The sequence below is a fragment of the Nyctibius grandis genome, chromosome 8, assembly GCF_013368605.1.
Source record: "Nyctibius grandis isolate bNycGra1 chromosome 8, bNycGra1.pri, whole genome shotgun sequence".
NCBI lineage: Eukaryota > Metazoa > Chordata > Aves > Nyctibiiformes > Nyctibiidae > Nyctibius > Nyctibius grandis.
Genome location: NC_090665.1, coordinates 11,071,678 through 11,092,475, shown reverse-complemented (window position 1 = coordinate 11,092,475; position 20,798 = coordinate 11,071,678). Strand labels below are relative to the sequence as shown.

Genomic DNA, 20,798 nt, shown 5'->3' with positions numbered 1-20,798 from the left:
TGAGAACTAGGAATTCATTAGCAATTGGACCAAGGTTTACTGCAGTTTAGCAGGGCCTGCATTTGTCCTTCAGACATTAACAGCTTTTTCCTATAGCTAATTTGATTGGGCCAAGTTTTAAACAGTAAGTGTAGAGAAATTTTAAAAGCAAGTACATTCCAGAAGTAAAACACAGAAAGGGTGGAGATGTGTTAAAGGGAAGGTTTTACCAGCTCTTTATGGATATGATTTTTCAGAAGTGCTTAGTTATTTGTGTCAGTTAAAGCTTTGGCACTTCTGAAAAATGGACTCTCTGCTTAGAGCTTTGTTTCCTTCTGGCCTACAGATGCATGTCTGTGGTTTGGGGGGTTTTGGGAGGTTTGGTGTGGTTTTGTTTTTTTGTTTTTTATTTTTCCCAGTTGTGCTGTTTCGATGGTGAGATCTGAGAAATTATATATTGTCAACAAATTATCACTGGTTAGCAGCTGAAGTGCTTAGTAGTCATACCCCTATCCCAGCATTACTTGTTTTATTTCTGTTGCCTGTCCTAACAGTAGCTAAGCACATACTACAAATACAAATGGACCATGAGAATTTTATGGCCAAATTGCTTGCTTTGTGATGGAGAGAGAGATATTTTTCAGGCTTTGGCTTTCAACAAGTTATAAATTGGCAGCATCTTGCCCCCCACGTTGGTGAGAGGCTTTGCTTATCTACAGTCATTATCTGTTACTAAAAAGACATGTCCCCAGTAATCTTTAATTTTTCTTCATAAATGTCTAAATCTCAGTAATAGATGGATCTCTAACTGAAGGCACAGGTGCAGCATCCTGCAGAAGAAGATAATATCTTTTCATTGCGTGCTTCCTTAGCATGCGTACAGTAATTTGTATTTACAAATGCAGCCTCGAGTTACGGATATGGGAATGTAGCCATTCACAGTCGAAGCGAACACAGGGTTTCCTATGTCAAGGGTCTTTTGTTAATATGTTGGTGTTGCAATAGCCAGACCTGCCTTTTCATTCTTTCGTTCTTGGAAGCATACTTCAGTTTGTTTGCAAAACAGAGCGAATAAATCGCTGCTGTGGTCATAGTTTTGACCACTGTACAAGATGTCTCCTTCCTACTAGGCGAATACCAAGACCTTCCTAGAAGAATTATGTAAGAGAAAAGGAGGGCTGAGCTGTGGTGATGAAGCAGTCACTGCTATTTCCCCTCTTCCTAGGCAGTATGAATTGGGAATTAGCTGCACAAAGATCAGTGAAATTGCGCTAAATCAGTCTGACAGGAGAATGAGGCCCTAGTAGTGACATGTCTGTTGCAGTTGTTTTATTTTCACAGAAACAAACGATTGTTGTAGCTGGTGCATGTCAGACTGGCAGCTGCCCCTGCATTGCTATTCCCTGCTGCATCTTGGTCATGTAAGAATATACATCTGTTGTGCTTTTTAGCTAATCAAGGATAAATTTGTAATAGACTTGAGTTTACAACTGTGGCTGGCTGAAAAAGCCCTTATTTTTTTATTGTGATTATGTCCAGTATCATCATAACAAAGAGCTTTAACTCTGCAGGGCTGTCTTAGGTCTTTAATGGTCTTACTTTTCTGATAATCTGGTAAAAATGGCCAAAAGTCCAAGTGTATTTCTCTAGGAGAAAATGATCTAACTCATCTTTGTATGTTCAAGTCCTGTCACGCCTCCTGGTTGATTATTCTGATCCCAGTGTCAGTCTGTTGTGCACTTTTTATAGACAATTATTTCAATTTTTCCAAGTAAAAAGTTTTCTTTCTTCTCAATGCAAATGTAGATTTCTGTGTGAGTTTGTTGTGGATTTGATTTTTTGATTGGTTGGGTTTTAGTTTTTGGGTTTTTTTTTTGTTTTCTAGCACTTGCTTTCAAATTACCACACCTTGTCGTAAATGACTCCTTTACCAAATACTGCGGAACATTTTCCCACAGTAGATTTTGCTGCTTCTTTCTTCATCTCATCAGGTTCTAAAGGATGCCAAATAGCAGTTTTCTGTGTTATTCTGAGGATTAACTATTTTCTGTTGATCTTGGCCTATTTATTGATGTAATAAAAGATGAGGTTCTGTGACACCTGGGCACATGGAGACCGAGATCTGCTCTGCATCCTGTCAGAAACAGCAGGTTTTTTTCAACTTTACAGTGTTTGCTACCAGCTTATTTCATATAATCCTTTCCTGAAGAGTTTGCAAAGATGTGAACCATCCTGTGTGACCACTGTGTATCTCTCTTTGGTAACGTGGAGTGACTCTGGTTGCGTTACTTTGCTTTGTCTCCAAAGTGCTTATAGTCCAGCTGCCTCGGTCACTGCAGTGAGACTCTGTGGATATTGTTGATGGCTATAAAAACGCTTTTTAGTGTATGGCAATACAGACGCAGGGTTTTGTTCTCTATTAGCATATCATAGTACACAATATTACCACGAAGAGCACCAGTGAACTGAAAACCCAGCTCTTGAACCAAAGTGAATAAAATGACAAAAAAAGCAACAACAATGAGACTATTTTATGGAGAGAGATATTTAAATATGTCTGGGATCCACGGCTTGGGGTTTTATCTAGCCAATCTTACTCTTTTGGTTTTGTTTCGCTAGTATGTTTCTGCTGCCATCTGCCACCTCCTCCTTGGAAATGAGACAAGTGTAATGCTTGTAACACTCAGAGATAGGTAGAGGACTGCAGAGCTGGCTCTTAGCAGACCAGTTAGCATGTCTCTGTCCTTAATAGTTAGCATATACGTATGCAAAATACAGACAATTAATGCTATTTAAAATACAAAAGAAACACTTGCTCAAATCTCCCTGCAAGGTGAAGCAGGGGTATGGAAGGGCTAATCAGCACTGACTCAGCAGCATTCCCAGGGGAGGAGGGGAGATTAAATGTCTTCAAAATCCTCCTAATCACCCTTTCTGATGGTCACAAAGGGTTCTTTTGATGGAGCTAATAACACGGGCACTTTCCATTTTAAGCGCCTGTCTTTAGATGGCACCTTCTTCATCTCCTGCCTTTGCCTCTGCTTTTATTTCCTTTTTCATGTAGCTGTTACTTCAGTTTAACCTTTTCTCCTTTTAAGAGAAAATAGACTCACTAGACCAAACATGAATATAGATTCAGAATTATTTTAGGGACTTGCTGTTTCCTGGTAGCCTCCAGTTTTGTACCTGGGAAAAAATATATTGATGCTGGGGGCAGGGAAGGACAGTGTATCCTCACACAGTCATGGACTACGTTTTTAAAGAATGGTATTCTTGCAGCACATGCAGACTGTGAAATATCAGCAGCTGTTTTATGTTCTCAGCATGAACAAGAAACCTATGTGCTTAGGGAATTTATTTCTTAGATGCCATTGCAGCTTTTTGCCCTTTTGACAAAGCCTTCAGGGGATTCTACTAATCTTATCGCAGCTGGGAGCCAGGGAGGCTGTCTGCATCTGCCAAGATTGTGACCTATACCTGGGAGAAAGAATAGTGTTTGTGCCCTAAAAGGATGTATTCCTGGGCTGTAGCATATCTATATGTTTTTTGCACATCAGATTGAGTCTGTGTGTGTGATAAATACAATGGAAAACAAGCTAAAGATCTATAAGTTGTTTGCAGGGGACTTAACTGAACCTGCTCAGTCCTGTTGTGCAAAGAATCAGGTTTGAGTATGATAGGTCGATAGAGCCAGGTTTAGAGGCTGTGCGGTGAGTACATGCCCCAGGGCAGTACCTGTGGTGCCATGTTCCTTTCCATTTGCAGTCTCCCTGAATTTTGAGCAGTCATGCTGTCACAGCACGTACTGCAGGTTTCACTTGGCTGCAGACTTACTATGCATACATATTTCTCCATGCATTGCTAACCCTTTCCATCTCCCCCTACAGTGAGTTTCCCTCAGCCTTCACCAGCAAACCCAAGATCCCTCGCACTCCTGAAGTGCAGAGTGCCAGCCCTGGAAAGGAAAAAGTCCCAACCATTGCCCCCCAGTTCTCTCAGTCTGGACCCCAGCAAACAAGCCGTCCCAGCTCCTCAGGATCATCTGCAAGGAGCAGACAGAGTAAGTGGAAAAAGTCATCATTCTTTTTGTCAGGCCTTGGGGTGGGAAAGGAGGGAGCACTGTAGTAGCTCTCCAGGAATGAAGTTGTATGCTACAAATGTGCCAGGAGTATATGACATTGTACTTGTCATCTGCAGGATGTACAACTATGTAATTGTATCCTGCTGAACACTGCTCCTGTTTCCAGGCTGTCATGTGAGCAGTTAAGAGACGTGCTTTTTCCTGTCGTTGGGTGGAGAAAAGTGGCCCAGTTTCTCAGAAGTTTGGGGGAAAGCTTCTAGTCCCAGAGTAGACTTTCTCTAGATGTCATTAGACTATTGCCCTTTCTTTAGACACTTGTTCACTCCGCTGTGTAACTTGTTCAGTGTTCTTGAATTTGGATATCTGGGTGTGTTTACACTGCAGCTGAATGTAGACCAGATGTCAGGTAGTTCAGAAGATGGGCTCAGGGCAGCTGTGCTGCTTGTGGCAGCCGTTCTGCTGGAAACTTGTATTTAAGAACCACATGGATGTGTTGTTACCTGAAGAAGTGGAAGCAGTACTAGTTTGCAATGGGCTCTGAAGAGAGGAGGCCTCCTGAGGTTGGAGGGAAAAGATGGACGCTTGCTTTAAGCCAGCCAACACAAGCCCAGTAAAGTGGAAATGTTGATCTCAGCTGCTCACACAACATGTGTATGGTGTGTAAACTGTGGGGATTTTGGGGGAGAGAAGGGGAAGAAAGGTGCATTCTTCAGTAACAAGTAAGCTTTTTCTCTGGAGTGCAGGTAGGACTAGCTGAATTCAAATGCACCTCTGGGGCCAGCATCTATGGAAATGACAGGAGCTACGTGCTCTATATTCCTATTCCAAATGTATCATAAGAAGTTTAGCGATGATTATTTGATCTCAAGGTAACATCAGCTCTACTCCTTAGCTGTAACTGTTATCTTTAAACACTTCACAAAACCACAGTAGCTCATAATATTTTGTAGACCTTCTCAAATTTGAGATATGTGTATATCATTAGCTCCTCGTTACCAGTAGGGAAAATGAAATGCAGGGAATTGAAATAACCTAGTAAATCAGTAAGAGAGCTGGAAAGAGCTTCTGAAGCCGCCTGTGTTGCTCACTCACTGTCGTTCCACGCAGTTGCACGTCTAGGGAGATGGGGTGGTTTCATTCGGGGAGTACAGGTGAGGCAATGGAAGGGAAAGTCCTTGGTGGTTAAGGGAGGCTTTGACCTAGAAAGTACTTGCTTCAACAGTCCTGTCCTTAGGTAATACTGCCAGCTCTTTCGGCTTTACTTTCGCTGCATGTGACCTGTGTTTTACCTCTGGTATCAGTCCTTTCTGTTTCCTGTGATAGGAGCACTGTTCTGCCCTGCCTGAATGTGGTGTTAACACCCGAGAGTCTCTCCCTGGTTCCTGTTTCGTTTCATTTACAAAAGCACTAGCCCATTGAAAAGGAGCCCTGCTGAAGAAGGGAAAAGCACGCTGTACGTGTGCACAAAAACGCCTCCGCATGTTCTAGTTCCTCCAGGGCAGCTTTACTCTCCTGGGTGTGCGTGTCCTATCAAAGCTGCAACATACACGTGTTGCTCTCATAGGGCTCTGGAGTGAGTCCCTTTTCCAGTGTATAATGTATCTTATTTTGAAATTGCATTAAAGCAGAGTGTGATCAGAGTTCTACATCACTTGGGTTTCTCTGTCAATTCAGTGTATGTAATTTGTAAGTCCAGACTCTTGGCCTCTTTCAACTTTTATTGGATAGTATTTGTCTTACAATATACCTCTTATCTTGGCTGTGTCTGTGCATCCTAAAACTGAATGTATAGTGGGCATCACATCTTATTATGTGTCCACTTATCTTTTCTCCAGAGTTTTCTATTGGGGTTCCGGGTAATTGTTTTCTATTTATCCACCTGTGCCATGAGATAGACTTGGTGTCAGCAATTAAATGTTAAACTCCTATCTTCCTGCTAAAAATAGCAAAGAAATTATTTTGCAAACAAATCACCTTCCATTCACTCTGTGTATATGTATCCTGTGGCGTTGTCTGCTGTCACAGAGCACCTATTAGTTATTGTCCGTCTTGCGGGGCATTTCACACAGGTTTTTATGGTTGGCAAAAGTGAGAGGAAGGTGATAAGGACGAGATTTTTAAAGAACTAAAAAGGGCTTTAAGCACCTACGTCCAAATGTGAGGTTCTCAAAGGTAATGAAATTCCCAGCTGTCACTTAAAGGTGCAGGGAAGCATCTGAAGCAGGTGAGCCCCTAATGTTTCCCTAGTAAAGCTCTGTGCTACTGTTCCTTTAATTTCCCAGTGGGACTTACCTGTAAGTCAATAATGGTATCAGATGCACAGATATCAGCAATCAGTAGATTTCAGCAGTTGCTGCCTCCCATTTGCCTGCTGCGTAGGTATTTAGGTTTTTACATATCAAGAGTCTCTGTCCCACTGGAAGACTGTCTTTAGTTTGTGGATTTCTTGGTATTGCTGGAGAAATACAGGGTTTTATAGCTGATGGGCATGATGAGAAAAAGATGAGTTTCTGATTGTACTTACTTGATGTTCTCACTTATTTTAGAGACACATTTTTTTAGCTTGCTTTTAATATTTATTATGGGTGTATTTTCTGGAAATAAGTTGCTTTTACATAAACCTCGCTGAACTAGCGGGACGGCTGCTCTTGGAGCATGGAGTGTGTGGAATGCCTGAGGAATGCAGAGGAAGCACAGGTACTTAGTGCAGCTACAGGCCTGGGGCCAGATTCCTGCCTGAAGATGTAGCCTGTTGCTGTTAGCCGAGCTCTAAAGCTGTACCTCAAAGCAAAACCGAGCTCCTCCAAATAAAACCAGCCATGCTGGGATTTTCTGTGGTTTCTACTTCCTAGCTGGTACAGGGATGACACTGGCAGTGTGGCTAGAACGTAGGGTGGACTTGCAAATCTAGACTTTTTCAGTTGTGCTTATGTGCTCCATGCAGACATGGTTGAATGGTTATTCTATCCTGTTCCTTACTCTGCAGCCATTCCCAGCTCCTCTGCATGGGCATGCTTACGCTGTTTGCAGTGTACCAAGTTCTTTCTGGAGCACAGTGGAGCTAGAGTAGTACAAAAATCTCTACCAGAAGAAAATGGAATGATTTTTGTCAGAAGTGGGACTGAACCCTAGTGACTTTCTGTTCCTCCACAAGTTCTTTCGGTGTCCCCTGACAAGTGATTGCCATAAATACATTCTACATTTTTAAGTTGCAACATCAGTGGTTAAGGTGCCTTTGTGCATGTTCTTTGTGATGTTTGTGCCACTGTACAGGTTGAACAAGTGTTGCCCTCAGGCAGCTCCTGTCTTGTAATAAATCCTGCTTTCAGCTGACAGACCCTTTCTTGCTGTTTTTCTGCAGGCAGACAGTCCTACAGGAAGTGAGAACAGTTCCTTTCCTCGAGAATCACCTGTCACATTGTTGAAGGACAGAGCCAGCTTCCTGTAATGAGCTTTACTGGCAACCTACTGAGAAGAGAGTGAGGTTATTGACATTGCACGGCGTACGCCTTGCACGGTGATTCAGGGATTATCTGATGGGATGCATCTGTTGTCGTCTCTAAAGCTGGCTAAGACAAGGGCCTTGTTATTACAATTCAAGGTCTCAGCAGCAGCCCAGGACTGATATGGGAGATGCATATAGTCGCAATGTCTCTGATAGTTTACTCAAAAGTGACATTGCCACCTTGAGAAGAAACTCTTGTCCTCTGCCTTCTGTGTCAGAGTAAATGGCCTTTGGAGACAGTGTGTAGGGCTCAGCACAGAGTCTGACAAAGCAACTGTCTTGTTTACATATTGCTTGCTGAACTAGCCTGCCACTTGCTTTTTTAAAATTGTGCCTTTGTGAATGAGTTGGGAGATATCTGTGTTCAAAGGATCTGCACTAGGAGGGAAAATGTATGCCATATGCGGAGAGCATCCCTGCCTGGAGCAGCCTTGTGTGGAGTGAGATCTGTGTTTGGTCACCAGAGACTGTGACTGAAAGTATTTCTTCAACTTGTGATTGACCTGTGGCAGTTGAAGAGCACTGTGCCAGTGCCCTCAGCAGCATCCATGCTCAGCTCTGAGGTTATGATCAGCAGCTTTATCTGCAGCAATTAGTCCTATTCCTTCTTCCTACATGTTTTTTTTTCTTAATTTTGCTGTTTAAAATTTGTGGAATGAATAATCCATTTTTTCCACTGGAATGAAGAACTTTTTCTTCATTCATAGGAGAAATCATGAGAATGTGAACAGAGCAGAAGCAACTTTCTCTTTACATGTGGCTGTCGACAATCTTCTTTGGCCTTTGTTGCTTTTTTATGTTTGTCACTTCTGAGCAATGACTGGTTGTGTCTTTATGGACTTTGTGCTGGTCTTCAGTGAATATGAAGTGCTGGCTAGGCAAGAGATCAGGAAGCCCTCCACTAAATAAAAAAACAGCAGTTAGTTCTGCCAGTGAATTGTGAAGCTAGTGCTGTTTGTTGTTCTTTCTCTCAACAGTAACAGTGACCAGGAAACACTGAAGTCTTCACTGGGGGTTGGCTTTTCAGTAACATCCCCTCATGTGACACAACTGTTTGTTAGGACAACAGCAACAACATTTCCAGAAATGCAGTTTACCTTGGAACTTGGCTGAGACACACAAAAAGCAGGGAGTGTATTTGCTGTAGGCAGACTTCAAAAGGAAATGCTTCAACAGGTATGAAAAGGGAGAAGCATTTGTTTTGAGAAACAAACAAGTGGAATGTGGCCTGAAAGGTAAAGCAACTCTGATAGTGACACTACCTTCCCATAGAGTAAAGAGGTGTAAAGCCACCAATCGTTTCCATAGGACCAGAAGAAAGCTTTATGCTTGTGCTGAGACCTTGAATTGTGTCTCTTGGTATGTGGTGGCAACTGAAGAGCCAAGGCCGTTTCCTCATGTGATGTAGTTGCCATGAGACCCAGCAAGATCAGTGACACTGTATCAGATGTTTGCAGAATCATAGAATTGTTTTGGTTGGAAAAGACCTTCAAGATCCTCAAGTGCAACCGTTAACCCAGCACTGCCAAGCCCACCACTAAACCATGTCCCTAAGCACCACATCTACACGTCTTTTAAATACCTCCAGGGACGGTGACTCCACCACTTCCCTGGGCAGCCTGTTCCAATGCTTGACAACCCTTTCAGTGAAGAAATTTTTCCTGATATCCAACCTAAACCTCCCCTGGTGCAACTTGAGGCCATTTCCTCTTGTTCTATCATTTGTTACCTGGGAGAAGAGACCGACCCCCACATTGCTACAGCTTCCTTTCAAGTAGTTGTAGAGAAGAAATTTTTCCTGATATCCAATCTAAACCTCCCCTGGTGCAACTTGAGGCCATTTCCTCTTGTTCTATCATTTGTTACTTGGGAGAAGAGACTGACCCCCACCTTGCTACAGCCTCCTTTCAAGTAGTTGTAGAGAGTGATAAGGTCTCCCCTGAGCCTCCTTTTTTCCAGGCTGAACAACCCTGGTTCCCTCAGCTGCTCCTCGTAAGACATGTGATAAGACATCCCCCAGTGTAAGATCTAGTCATATTCATGTGGCAGTTACCATGTACCGCTTGGTAACTTCAGGGTGCCCGCAGGCCTAACACAAAGCAGGCAGAGTACAGGTGTTGCTTTAAGGCCCAAACTACATAGGACATAAAGTGATTGTAGACACTTGATAGCCCCCGTCACATAGCTCTCCATGCTAGACAAATCACAGAAAATCTCTGACTTGTGCTTAGATTCATCCACCTCTTCTCAGAGTTGATAAACACTTTTGATGGAAAACCATCCTCTGGTTCACAAAAGGGCAGTAATGGAAAACAGCCATAAAAGCTCACCCAGTGGTTTGCCAGGGTAGGCAGCTTTTCTTTTTCCTCTGAAATGCTGTCTTTTTTCCAGCACGTAATATCAATGGCCGAGTTGTTAACACTGAAGTGCTAAGCATGTTCATTTGCATATGCGGATAACACAGAATGCTCCAGCAGTTGAGTTTTATTTATTTTACAGCAGTGCTGGGTTTCATGTTGGAGCAGACCTGATCCTCTGAGGTGCAGAGCAGCTTTCGAAAAGCGCAGACTATTTTTTTTGGTGGGGGGGAAACCACCCCAAAACCTCACTGGCTTTACCATTAGTTGAGGCCAAAATTGTACCACTCCTTAAATATCAGCTGAAGGAGGTGGGTAGGTGCCCTCCAGCAGATCAAGATTAGTGAAAACCAAAATGCATCTTGCAGAACTGGACTGAAAGGGTACGTGCTTGTGTGTTTGTTTGTTTCTTACTCAGGCCTATTGCAATGCAGAACTCTCTAGGTACATTTATCCATGTTCAACTCTGATGTTCTGGAGTGTGACCGAACACTGGAACAGGCTGCCCAGAGAGGTTGTGGAGTCTCCTTCTCTGGAGACATTCAAAACCCGCCTGGACGCGTTCCTGTGTGATATGGTCTAGGCAATCCTGCTCCGGCAGGGGGATTGGACTGGATGGTCTTTCGAGGTCCCTTCCAATCCCTAACATTCTGTGAGTCTGTGAGTGTGAGTATAGAGTTGGAAAACTATGACTATTTTTAATAGTAATGCTTGAGAAACTTAGTTTTCCAAATACTTGAGAGAAACTATGGTTATTCATAGAAATAAATTATCAGCTGAGCAGTAATTTGAGAGGCTAACAAAGTAATGTGTCCTCTTCTTCTCCATGTTGTTCACAAAAAGCCTCTTTGATGCCAGTCAGAAGGTTTTGAAGCTAATGAAAAAGGTTGATTCTGCCTTTGTTAGTAGGACATCACTGTTCAGGGTTGAAAGGTCCCTGAATAGAGGTCAGTAACACACACATAGCAAATTCTGCACCTTACTCTTTAAAGTTATTTGGTATTTTTTGTATGTGCCACGTAAAGGCTGCTGTTAGATACAACACCACCCTGGTAAATTCACAGTGGGAGCAGTGGAAATTGCCAGCCTGAATGCGAGGGGTGTGATTGTACTTCGAGTGGCTGCGATTGTGTTTACAATAAGCAAATACAGTTATTGCATATGACACACAGATCTGCAAGGAAGTTTTTCTGGGACCAAAGTGCTATGTGGTGCTAGCATGCCTTTGGGATAGAACTTCTCTTAATTTGGTCTAATTTTGTTTATGATGCGCAGTGTTATGAGAGACATAAACTGCGTAAATCTATTTAAATTTGCATGGAGGGCTCATTAAAGTGCTTTAAGATTATCTGGTAGTGACTGAGTAAAAATGCTTCTAAAGGTGGTTTTTTTTTTTTCTTTCTTTCTCTCTTTGATAGGTTTGTTTGGGGTTTCATGAACTTTTAGGGTGTGCATTTGTTTACATTTCACTCTGGTTTATTATCGACAAATTCTGTCCCCAACAGTTTTGTCTCCACCTGAGTTGGAAACACAGCTCCCTTCTGTTCAGCCTGGCCTGCCTGTGCAGAGGTAGCATTGTTTACTCAGAGGTGTTGCAAAGCAGGCATGAACCACTCATTGTTCGTGGTCTCTCATGAGGAGAGCCCAGGCATGTGGGATGCCACCAGTGGCATTGGTTTGGTGTCAGAAGTATTATTTGTTGGAGGATTTAAGTATGTAGGGGAAGACAAGCAAGGAAGTTCTCTGGAGTAGAAATATTGCTGTGATGGGGAGGGAACAGTGGTTGCTTGGTTTGGCTTTGAGTTGTTTCCTTTAGAAAAAGTTCCACTAGTCTTTATAAATCATGGTGGAGGTTACAGTGTAGAGATAAAAAGTGCTGCGTTGCATTCATGCACATCTTGGAGTAGTGGTAGCAGAAAAGCAGAGGCTACCTTCCTCCCAGGTATTTAAGTACATCCAGACTTATCTTTTACCTTGCGGCTTGAATTCATCTTTGAGCCAGAACTTCTTGGCAGTTTGGACCATCCTCACACTTGCGCAAAATCTGGCTCAATACTAGAACAAGCCCTTACCCAGGACAGGGAATGTTGGAGAGCTGGGAGGTGCACCTTCCCCAGGGAGCGTAATCTAACCAAGGAATGCAGAATGTGTGAGCCCTGCAGGCCACCTTGGACACGCCTGGCTGTGCCCTGTAGCATGCTGCGCTCAAGGAGGTGTGTGGGCATGGCTAGCAAAGAGGCTATAGTTGTAGCCTTGCAAACCTCCACTGACCTTGGTGGGATCTAAGTACCAAAATACCTCTGTGATGAAGCCATGTGGGCTTCTCCAGGCGATGCTGCACTTCCCTAACCTCTGCTCTTCATATAAATTGCAAACGGAGTGGAACTCTTGAGAATTTATTGATGGGTGAGACGTTTCAAGGCAAACCAAACCGACTTTAAGACCAGACTGTTCTGACCAAGCTGTATGGGCATCTTCTGCTAATAGATTTTAAAAAGAAACCAACTTCTGGGTGCAGAACATAAAACATTGTTCTCCTGTGTTATCAGACCAGTAATTCTTCTAGTGTGGCATCTTGTCAGTGGTTGAGATCTGATGTTTCAGAGCAAGTTTCTTCCCAACTCCAGGCTGCTTTCTGCCCTGCAGTGGAAGAGCATTGTATACAGTTACAGGTTCACGATCCAAATTTCCGCTCTTTAAGGATCTGATGCTCTCCAAACAACAGGCTGAGTGGCACACCCCAGGACATCTAATAACTTTCTGCAACATGTCCTCCTTTTATTACAAGTTCTCTCAGCAGTCCTTGGCATATGATCCAAGTTTCCAAGAAACTAGGGCAGCAATTTATTACAGTGAAAGTGAAAACGCTTCACACAAATGGTAAGAAATCCAGGTGACAGCTTTAAATGTTTGTTTTGTTCTTATCTATCTTCTTCAAATATGGGAAATGCTGCTCTGATATGATTTTAAGTCCACAGATTTGGGGAGTGTCCATTATTTTGGTCACTCTGACTCTAAGTGACCTAGCACTGTATTTAATTTAAAAAATTATTTCCAGTATGTCTTGCTGGTTTTAATTTTAAAAATCTTTAAAGTGTTACTTCATTTTATTTGTTTTTCTTTTAATGATGCTGAGAGCTAAAAACCGGGACAAATAAAGAGGGGTGGATACCTGAAACAATAACATTCATCCTGCAGATGTTTAAGGTGCATTATATATTAGGCTGTAGCTGACAGCTCTGAATGCAGAGGCCATCTGAAAATCAGACCTACTGAGGGATTTTAGGAGGTGAAGGACACCTCCCTCTGCTGCTCTCAAGGAAAAATTCTGGCCTTTGTAGATCCAGATTTCATTACAGACACATAGTCCTTCTCTGAAGAGTGAAAAAGTTGAGCTAACGTGAGGATGGGATGTAAGTGCTGGAAATAGCAGCTCTGTGCCAAGTGATACGGTTCCTCATTTGGTCTGCCATGTGCCGGTCTGACTGCCCTAGCCCTTGCCTGGATCCGGTTGACTGTTGGCAGAGGTTGAATGCTTCCTGAGAACAAATCGCTATATTGTTCATGTCTGCTCATGCACTGCCTTTTGGGACCGCGGTTTGTGTTGGTAGCAAGAAGCAGGACCATTAGCACCAAATGAATTCTTTGTCAAGCAGCAGGTCTCACTGAAATTTTTACCCTTTTCTCCAGCTGCTTTCCCCCTGGATCAAATGTGCTGTATCCTAATGGCCTGGCTCCTATTAAGCAGATGACTTGGATTTGGGGTGGTTTTTTTTCAGCTTGGCAGATCATGGCCTACCATGATTTTCCATGAAACTGGCTCCTTTCTTTTTCCTCCTCTTCCAAGTGAGCATCTGGGAACTGAAATGAGGCAGCTCTGGGACTTGAGGAAAACAGTTCTGTTTCAATTAAGCCCCTTCCATCCTCAAGCCCTGTGGAAACTGGGCTGTTTGAAACAGCCAGAATTTCCATCCTGACTAATTGTACCAAAAGCTCCATGCCAGGGAGCTCCTAGTCATGAGCCATCACCTCGGGAAGATCCACGGGCAAAGTACAACGGCAGTTCTCATGGGTCACATCACTCCAGCCATGCCCTGGCAATACTGGCTATGGCAGCTGTTGCTGTCCTGTTTCTGCCAAAATCCAGGGATCGGGACTGTCCAGAGTGGCTGTGCCAGTGTAGCCACACTGCAACAAGGGGCAAATCATGAATTGTGAGCCAGCACAACTGGTCCCATAGCTCAGAGTCAACCTCAGTGCTTATGTGACACGGGGACATGAGCAGCTTGGTCCATAACTAAGGCTTTTAGGTGCTACCACAATATGCAGTAACAGCAAGAAGAATTTGGCTTGCTTCTCCCAAAACTTAAAAATTGCTCTGGTTGAGTTTTCAGTCATGCTTACATGGAGGTGACCTGAAGTTTAGTGTCATCTTCTCACGCAAATTCAGGACCTGACCGTTGCAGAGTGTGGTTCCCCATTTGTGCAGAATGGGAGAGAAATAGTTTACGTTTGATTCATTTTCCACATGGACTGAAAACTTTGAGTAGCTAAATGGCTGTTTCCAGTACCATAGTTTAAAATGTGAGCGTGCTTTGGGCAGAGGCAAGGAGAGGGCGTTATAAGACTGTTTCTCTGTTAATTCTTGTTATCCTTGTGACTCTGAGGATGCAGGTGGTGAGGACGCAGGTTTTCACAAAGCCATGCCGAGTGTTGCAGGAAGACGTTGGTCTAAGAAATTGTGAACCTTGACAAATCTTGTTGGGGCTTCCGAGGTTCTCTGAAACCACCTTTACAGTAACTAAAGGAGAAGCCAGTGTCAGCAATTGTATGTCACTTCCCAAGTCACCCAGAAATGGCAGCAATGAGAATCAATTTCATTTTGAGTGCCAGCTGGGTGTCTTGGCTCCTGGATCGTGTCTGTGTATGCGGCAGAGACCAAGGCCTTTTAACCAAAACCAACCCAGGTGATCTTACACGTTTCTGGTAACAAGAACACATTTGTGTCTGTGGAATCCAATCTGAATAAAAGAGATACCCTTGCTGTAAGTATCATTATTTTCATTACTTGTTGCTGGTGAGATGGAACTATGTCCTTATTTCAACCCAGTCCAGCTTCCCCCCAGCAGCTGTGAGGAGGCAGCTAGTTTTCTACAGGCACTCTGTCCTCGCTGGCAGCAGGGGATGGTTTGAGCCTTCATGGAAAGACGATTGGTTTGTGCAGGTGCCTGAAATGAGTTTCAGAAGGAACCTCAGCACATGCATAAAAATCTGGCCCTTTATCCCACAGCAGTGGCCTCTCTGAAGAGTGTCCATGCAGTTTCCTGTCTCTGCTTCCTTTCCTCGCTCTAACTTTTTGTTTTGTTTGGGGGGATTGCCTTATTTTTTCCTGCAATGGGAATTATTCCATAGGGCTGGATTGTGTTTGTGCATTACAGAGGCAAAGGAGGCTTTGAAAGGTGCTCGTCCCAGGCTGGAGCTCTCCGAAAATTGGCTGGATGCTTGGTGCTTGCTGGCTGTAGCCCCTTCACCTGTCTCCCACAGCCTCTTCCTGCAGCACAGACCTGATCCCAAAGAGATCCCGAAGGGGAGCTTTTCAATCTCTGGTATTATGCAGGAATCTCCTTCCTTTTGTGCTGGGGCTGATTAAAATCTTTTATTAGCTTTACCTTCTGACGACAGTACTTTATGCAAAACCATTTTGAGAACAGTTTAGGGCAAGTCAGCCACTGAAGTGTTACATGTCCAATGTTGAGACCTCTGTGCTTCATTACATGCCTCTCTACCCATGCCTGGGCAGTGGGAATGGGGCAATGGGTTGCTAGATGAGCTGGCAGCATATTTTGCCTCTTTATCCCAACACTGGCTGTTGCACTGGGCAAAGCAGCAGGTTGCAGGCTGCCTTATCTTCTGTGAAGCTGCCTGGTCCCGCTGCCTGGCACGGTTACTGGTGTTGCCCACGTGTTTCTTTGAATGACCTTCCTCTGGGCAGTGAGTGTGGTTTGTACTGGGAATACCCTGTCCTTGCTAGAAAATCAGCTCCTGGGGAAATACGTCCTTGCTTAGGCATGTTGGAGATGATGGAGGGGGCCTTATCGCCCCCAGGAGTGTGTTGTGGGTTAACCCTGCTCAGCTCCACACAGCTGCTCGTTCGATCCTCCCCAGTGAGATGGGGAGAGAAGTGGAAGGGTAAAAGTGAGAAAACTTGTTTATTGAGATAATAACAGTGTAACAGGTAAAGCAAAAGCTGTGTGTGCTAGCAAAGCAAAAAAAGGAATTCATTCCCTGCTTCCCACGGTCAGGCAGGTGTTCGGCCATTTCCAGGAAGAAGGAACATTTACTTCATCATGCATAACTGTTACTTGGGAAGACAGACATCATCACTCCATCTCTCCCCCAGTTTTTACTGCTGAGCACAACATCACATAGTCTGGGATATCCCTTTGGTCAGTTGGGGCCAGCTGTCCCTGCTCTGTCCCCTCCCAGCTCCTTGTGCACCCCCAGCCTGCTCGCTGGTGGGGCAGCGTGAGAAACAGAGTTGGCCTTCACCCTGTGTAAGCAATAGCTAAAACATCCCTGCCTTATTGGTGCTGTTGTGGTTCCAAATCCCAAACATAGCACCATACCAGCTACTACTGAGAAAATTAACTCTGTCCCAGCCAAAACCAGGACAGGGTGGAAGTGTGTGTGTTTGCGTGGAAGTGGTGAGGCCATAGCGTGCCGCAGGCGGAAGCACAGTAAGACTCAGGAGAGGCTCCTCTGAGCCCAGCTGCGCACTGGGGGAACTAGGTGGATGGCAGCAGGGGCTGGTGTAGGGCTGGCACCCAGTCACGGGACACCAGCCAGTTACAGAGAGAGGAGAAATTGGGGTTTCCTTAACACTTGTGGGGGGAGCTGAGAGGATGGGGTTACCCTGCAAGGGCTGAGGGCTGTTGCTCATCTGCTCCATCTCCAGGGAGTTCCCACCAGGCACCTTCGAACCCCCAGTTCGGACAGGAGGGAAGGTTACCTAAAAGCCCTGCAGTACTGGGGACTGGGGATGGGGGGCGGGTCTTGTGCTCCCAGCTGTGAGGGACTGCAGGGAAGGCTTTTCCCCCAGCGTTTCTGCCTTGTTGGTCATTCCCTTGTGTGCTGGGGCTGGATCAAAGAGAGCAAAACCACGCTGGGAGGTGATGCTCCCTTTTCACCGGTTCAGGAAAGGCTCTTCCATGTCAGGCTGTCACTGCCTGACTGTGCCTGAGCTGTTGCAGGCTCCTTTTCAGCCCGAAGGAGCAGGGTATCAGTTTTTTAATCCTGAAGAGCTTTTCTTCTCTATCTTGTCATGAATTGATGTGATAGAGCAGCAGCTGCCCCAAGCACGCTGCTGCTACACCTGGCTTTCTGTGCAGAGTCGTGCTCTGAAACACAAGGAAGGGGAAAGCAAAGAAGCTAAAAGCTTTGGTTTGCTCATGTAACACCAGATCTGCACGAAAGCTGTGTTTCAGCTGGCTTTATTACTCAGTGCCACTTTTATGCACAGATTCTCTTACAGCGGCTCAAATCCGGAGTCTGACCTGCATGTTGGTAGGTGTATATGCACCAATTAGTTTCTGTTAGGCTCTTAACCATGGAGAAGGTCATACGATAGTTTAGGTGCAGTAAGGGTTGAGTGAATATGAAATTTGAGGTTGTTCCTGACAAGGTAAGAATCAGGAATGGAGACTTTGCCACCACACCCACTTTCATACCTCCTTGAACATCACAAAGCAGTTGAGAAATACCTTTGTGGCTCCAGTGGGGGTGGTTGTCTCAAATGCAAATAGTCACTAAAAAGTGTCTCCTTATTTTAACTCCTTCCAGCCTGAGAGCACTTTGCACCTGCCTCGGGGTAGCCAGGGAGATTGCAAGAGACCAGGCAGGGGAGATGGGGGCTGCCTCCGAGCCTCGCTGGAGTGCAGGCGGCTGGGTGCTGGGTAGGAGCACTGCAAAAATGTGGAGAGTGAGTTTTAGGGGTAGTTCTGCTTTAATCCTTGTTATTTAATCTGAGGTTGCCCTTTGCTGTTGGTAGGGCTGACTCTTGTGATCCCTGAGTGTTGTCACACGTGTTGTTGCAGCAGGGTGAAGGTGCGAGTGTTGCTCTGTGCGTGGGGAGGGGGCAGCTGGGGTCCCCAGAGCGGCTGCGCTGGGACACCTGCGAGGTTGTGCTGGGGGGCTGCAGCTGGAGATTGCCTGGAAAACTTACCATGTTAACACGAGCAGTACTAGCTTATGCTTATTTTCTTTTCCAGGCACAGTTTGTAGCTGGTATTTGTGACCCTGAGGGCTAGAAATAGATTCTGTTTGTCCGGACAACCGTGTGTCTCCCCCATTCGTGCGGTTCGGGGGGAAGCGGGGCGGGGGGGATAGCTCCTGTACATCCTATTGGTTTCACAGTGAAATCACAAAACTTTTGATCCTGCATCGGCATGAACCCAGCCCATGCTGTACCTGCATCAGCTAAGAGCTGTTACGGGATCTGGCTTTTCCTCCACACCCACTGAACATGTAACCCACGCCGAAGATTGGGGCTGCACAAACCCAGCCCAGGTTTTCCTTCGTTGTACACCCACAGCTAATGGGGTGCAAAGTAACAGTGCAACACGGCTCCTCCTTGCATGGACTGATGCACCTCCCTTTTCCTCGCAGCCTGAATTTTGCTTTTTCCTGCCACGCTGTTTTATGCAGGCAGCATCTGACCAGGTTCCTGTTGCTTCAGTGCCTTTGCTGGGTATTACTCAGACAATTTATTCTGGCACAAAGGAGGGATTGGATTAGAGCAGGTTATAGAGCTGTCCGGCCTGGCCGTGCAGGAACCAGTGACAAATAAGAGCTCCATAAATACAGTGTACATTCTTCTGCCTCTCCCCTTCCTCCACACATATATCAGTTTCTTTTCCAGATTATCGAGAAAAGAATCTCTGTATTTCCTGGGTGAGAAATGTATTGGTTCTCCCTTTGCAAGCAATGCAGATAACTTTGCTGGCAGCGCTGCGGCTTGGCCCAAGGCTCTGCGGCTGGATGGCTGATCCCAAGGCGGATGCGAGCAGTGGAGATACTGGCCTCAGCCCTGTGAGCGGGTGGCGGGTGCCTCCAGATTGCTCCAGTGGATTGGGACCCACCTGGGGTGCGGGACCAGCCCAGGATGGAGCTACCTGCAGGGGCAGGGCTCCCCTCCTTCCCTGCCCACCCCAGCACCTAGTGCCTTGCAGGGCTGGGGCGTGGGAAATGTGCCCCAGCCCTTTCCCCGCTTGGGCAATGCTGGGCCTGGGAAATGGGGTCCCTCTGGGCCTCCCAGGGGTCTGTATATATTTAAGCCTTATCCATCAGCTGTTCCACTGGGGCTGCCATCACTGCCCTTCAGCATCATAACACCTGGCACAGCTGCCATTAACCCTTTAATGGTGGATCTCGTCCTCCCTACGCACTCCCTGGGCTGTGCTAAGGGGGTGAATAGGATCCATCCCCCTGCACCTTAACAAAACCAGGTGAGGGAAGGACAACCGGGGACGGAGGGAGTGGAAAAACATTTTGCCAGGCGTTGTTTGCACCACAGCCTGATGCAGCAGCACTTGCTCGGGCTGCGCTCGCCGCTGCAACGTGCAGGGGGCTGGTGATGAGCCGTGTCCTTCCCCTGCACTGTGGCCATGGGGCCATTGCCACCGGTCACAGGGCTCTCTGTGGCTGCTGGGGGCTGGCAGTGGTGTCCACGCACCGATGGCTTGACCTCATGGCCAGGAGCACAGCTTCTGGGTGACCTTTCCCAGGTTAAGCACAGCTTGCAAAACCCTCATACTTCTCTCTGGGCTTCTAATACTCAGCTTGGTTTGTTGTGGTGGTTTCGCTGGAGATGGGAGCTGAAGAGGGACTTCACTGCTACCGAAACCTGGCAAACACCCAGAGGGGAGGGCGGCTGCGGTGCACATCTCAGCCCTTCAGATACCACATTCCTCCAACCAAGATTTCGAGATTTCACCTCTCTGGCCCTACTTCTGGAAGAGAACAAACAAGCCTGGCCCCAGGGCAGCATCCTTCTGCTGACCCCTCCAAGGAGGGTGCCTGGGCGAGAGCGGAGGCGCGTCAGAGAGCCAGTAGGAAACCCCAGGCGGGGGTTCCCCTCGAGCCTGAGGACCTGCTGCTTGCGGTTTTTCACAAGGTTGTAGGTTTTTCCCCTTTTTCTTAGCCCTGTTCCCTAGCCCAGAGCTGGGCTTGATGCAGGTCCATGTGCTCCGCAGGTGTAAATCAGCGCAGCTTCAGCATCCCCTGGTGCCGCTGCGATGCTGCCCAGGTGTGAGGGTCTGTGCTGAGAGCTGCGATAACGATGACCTCCCTGGACGGATGGGCGGACAGATGGACACATACACGCACATTTCTGCCTCTGCCGTAGAGGAGTTTGCAACTGTTTATTCAGGTAGTTTGGTTATTTTGACAAATCGAACACAAAATCGCAGGCAAAAAAGGCAGCAAGAGGCGGGAAGGAAAGAGGCAGGAGATGCTCGTTCAGCCTCATGCATGAAGGTTTACCCTGGGTTTGTGTGTCCCCGCTGTGTCACCCATGGTCACAAGAGTTCACCTTTCTTTTTGTGTCCCTTGGGGTGTGCACACGTTGCTGGGGAGGCTGTGACAGCTGAAAAGCCCTGGTGCTAGGCCGTGGCAGGCGGGTAAGGCTCTTTTTGGGGTACACCCAAGCCCCAGCCTCCCCTGCAAAACCACCCATGAACTTTCCCAGGCTCCAGCACTTCACCTCAGGCCATGAGACACAAGTCCCCGGGGAGGGCGACAAGTCCCCTTGCACAAGCGGGACGTGGTGCAGCGCAGGGGCTGGTGCTGTCCCGCATGCAGCGTGCCTCCAGCCCGCTCC

General features: G+C 46.1%; 1 protein-coding gene across 4 annotated transcripts in view; it reads left to right on the top strand.

Moving 5' to 3' along the window:
* Window positions 1-20,233, top strand: part of ARMC9 (armadillo repeat containing 9) — an 80,526-nt gene extending 60,293 nt beyond the window's left edge. Inside the window, exons 24-25 of one of the 4 annotated variants that reach the window (XM_068406202.1) lie at window positions 3,867-4,039; window positions 20,173-20,233. In XM_068406202.1, coding sequence (XP_068262303.1) covers window positions 3,867-4,039; window positions 20,173-20,178 — 179 coding nt within the window. In that variant the 3' untranslated portion in view covers window positions 20,179-20,233. Of the gene's footprint in view, window positions 1-3,866; window positions 4,040-5,383; window positions 5,466-7,421; window positions 8,384-20,172 lie in introns of those variants that run through there. The other 3 variants (XM_068406201.1, XM_068406199.1, XM_068406200.1) reach the window with 3 other exon arrangements.
* Window positions 20,234-20,798: the final 565 nt, after the last annotated feature.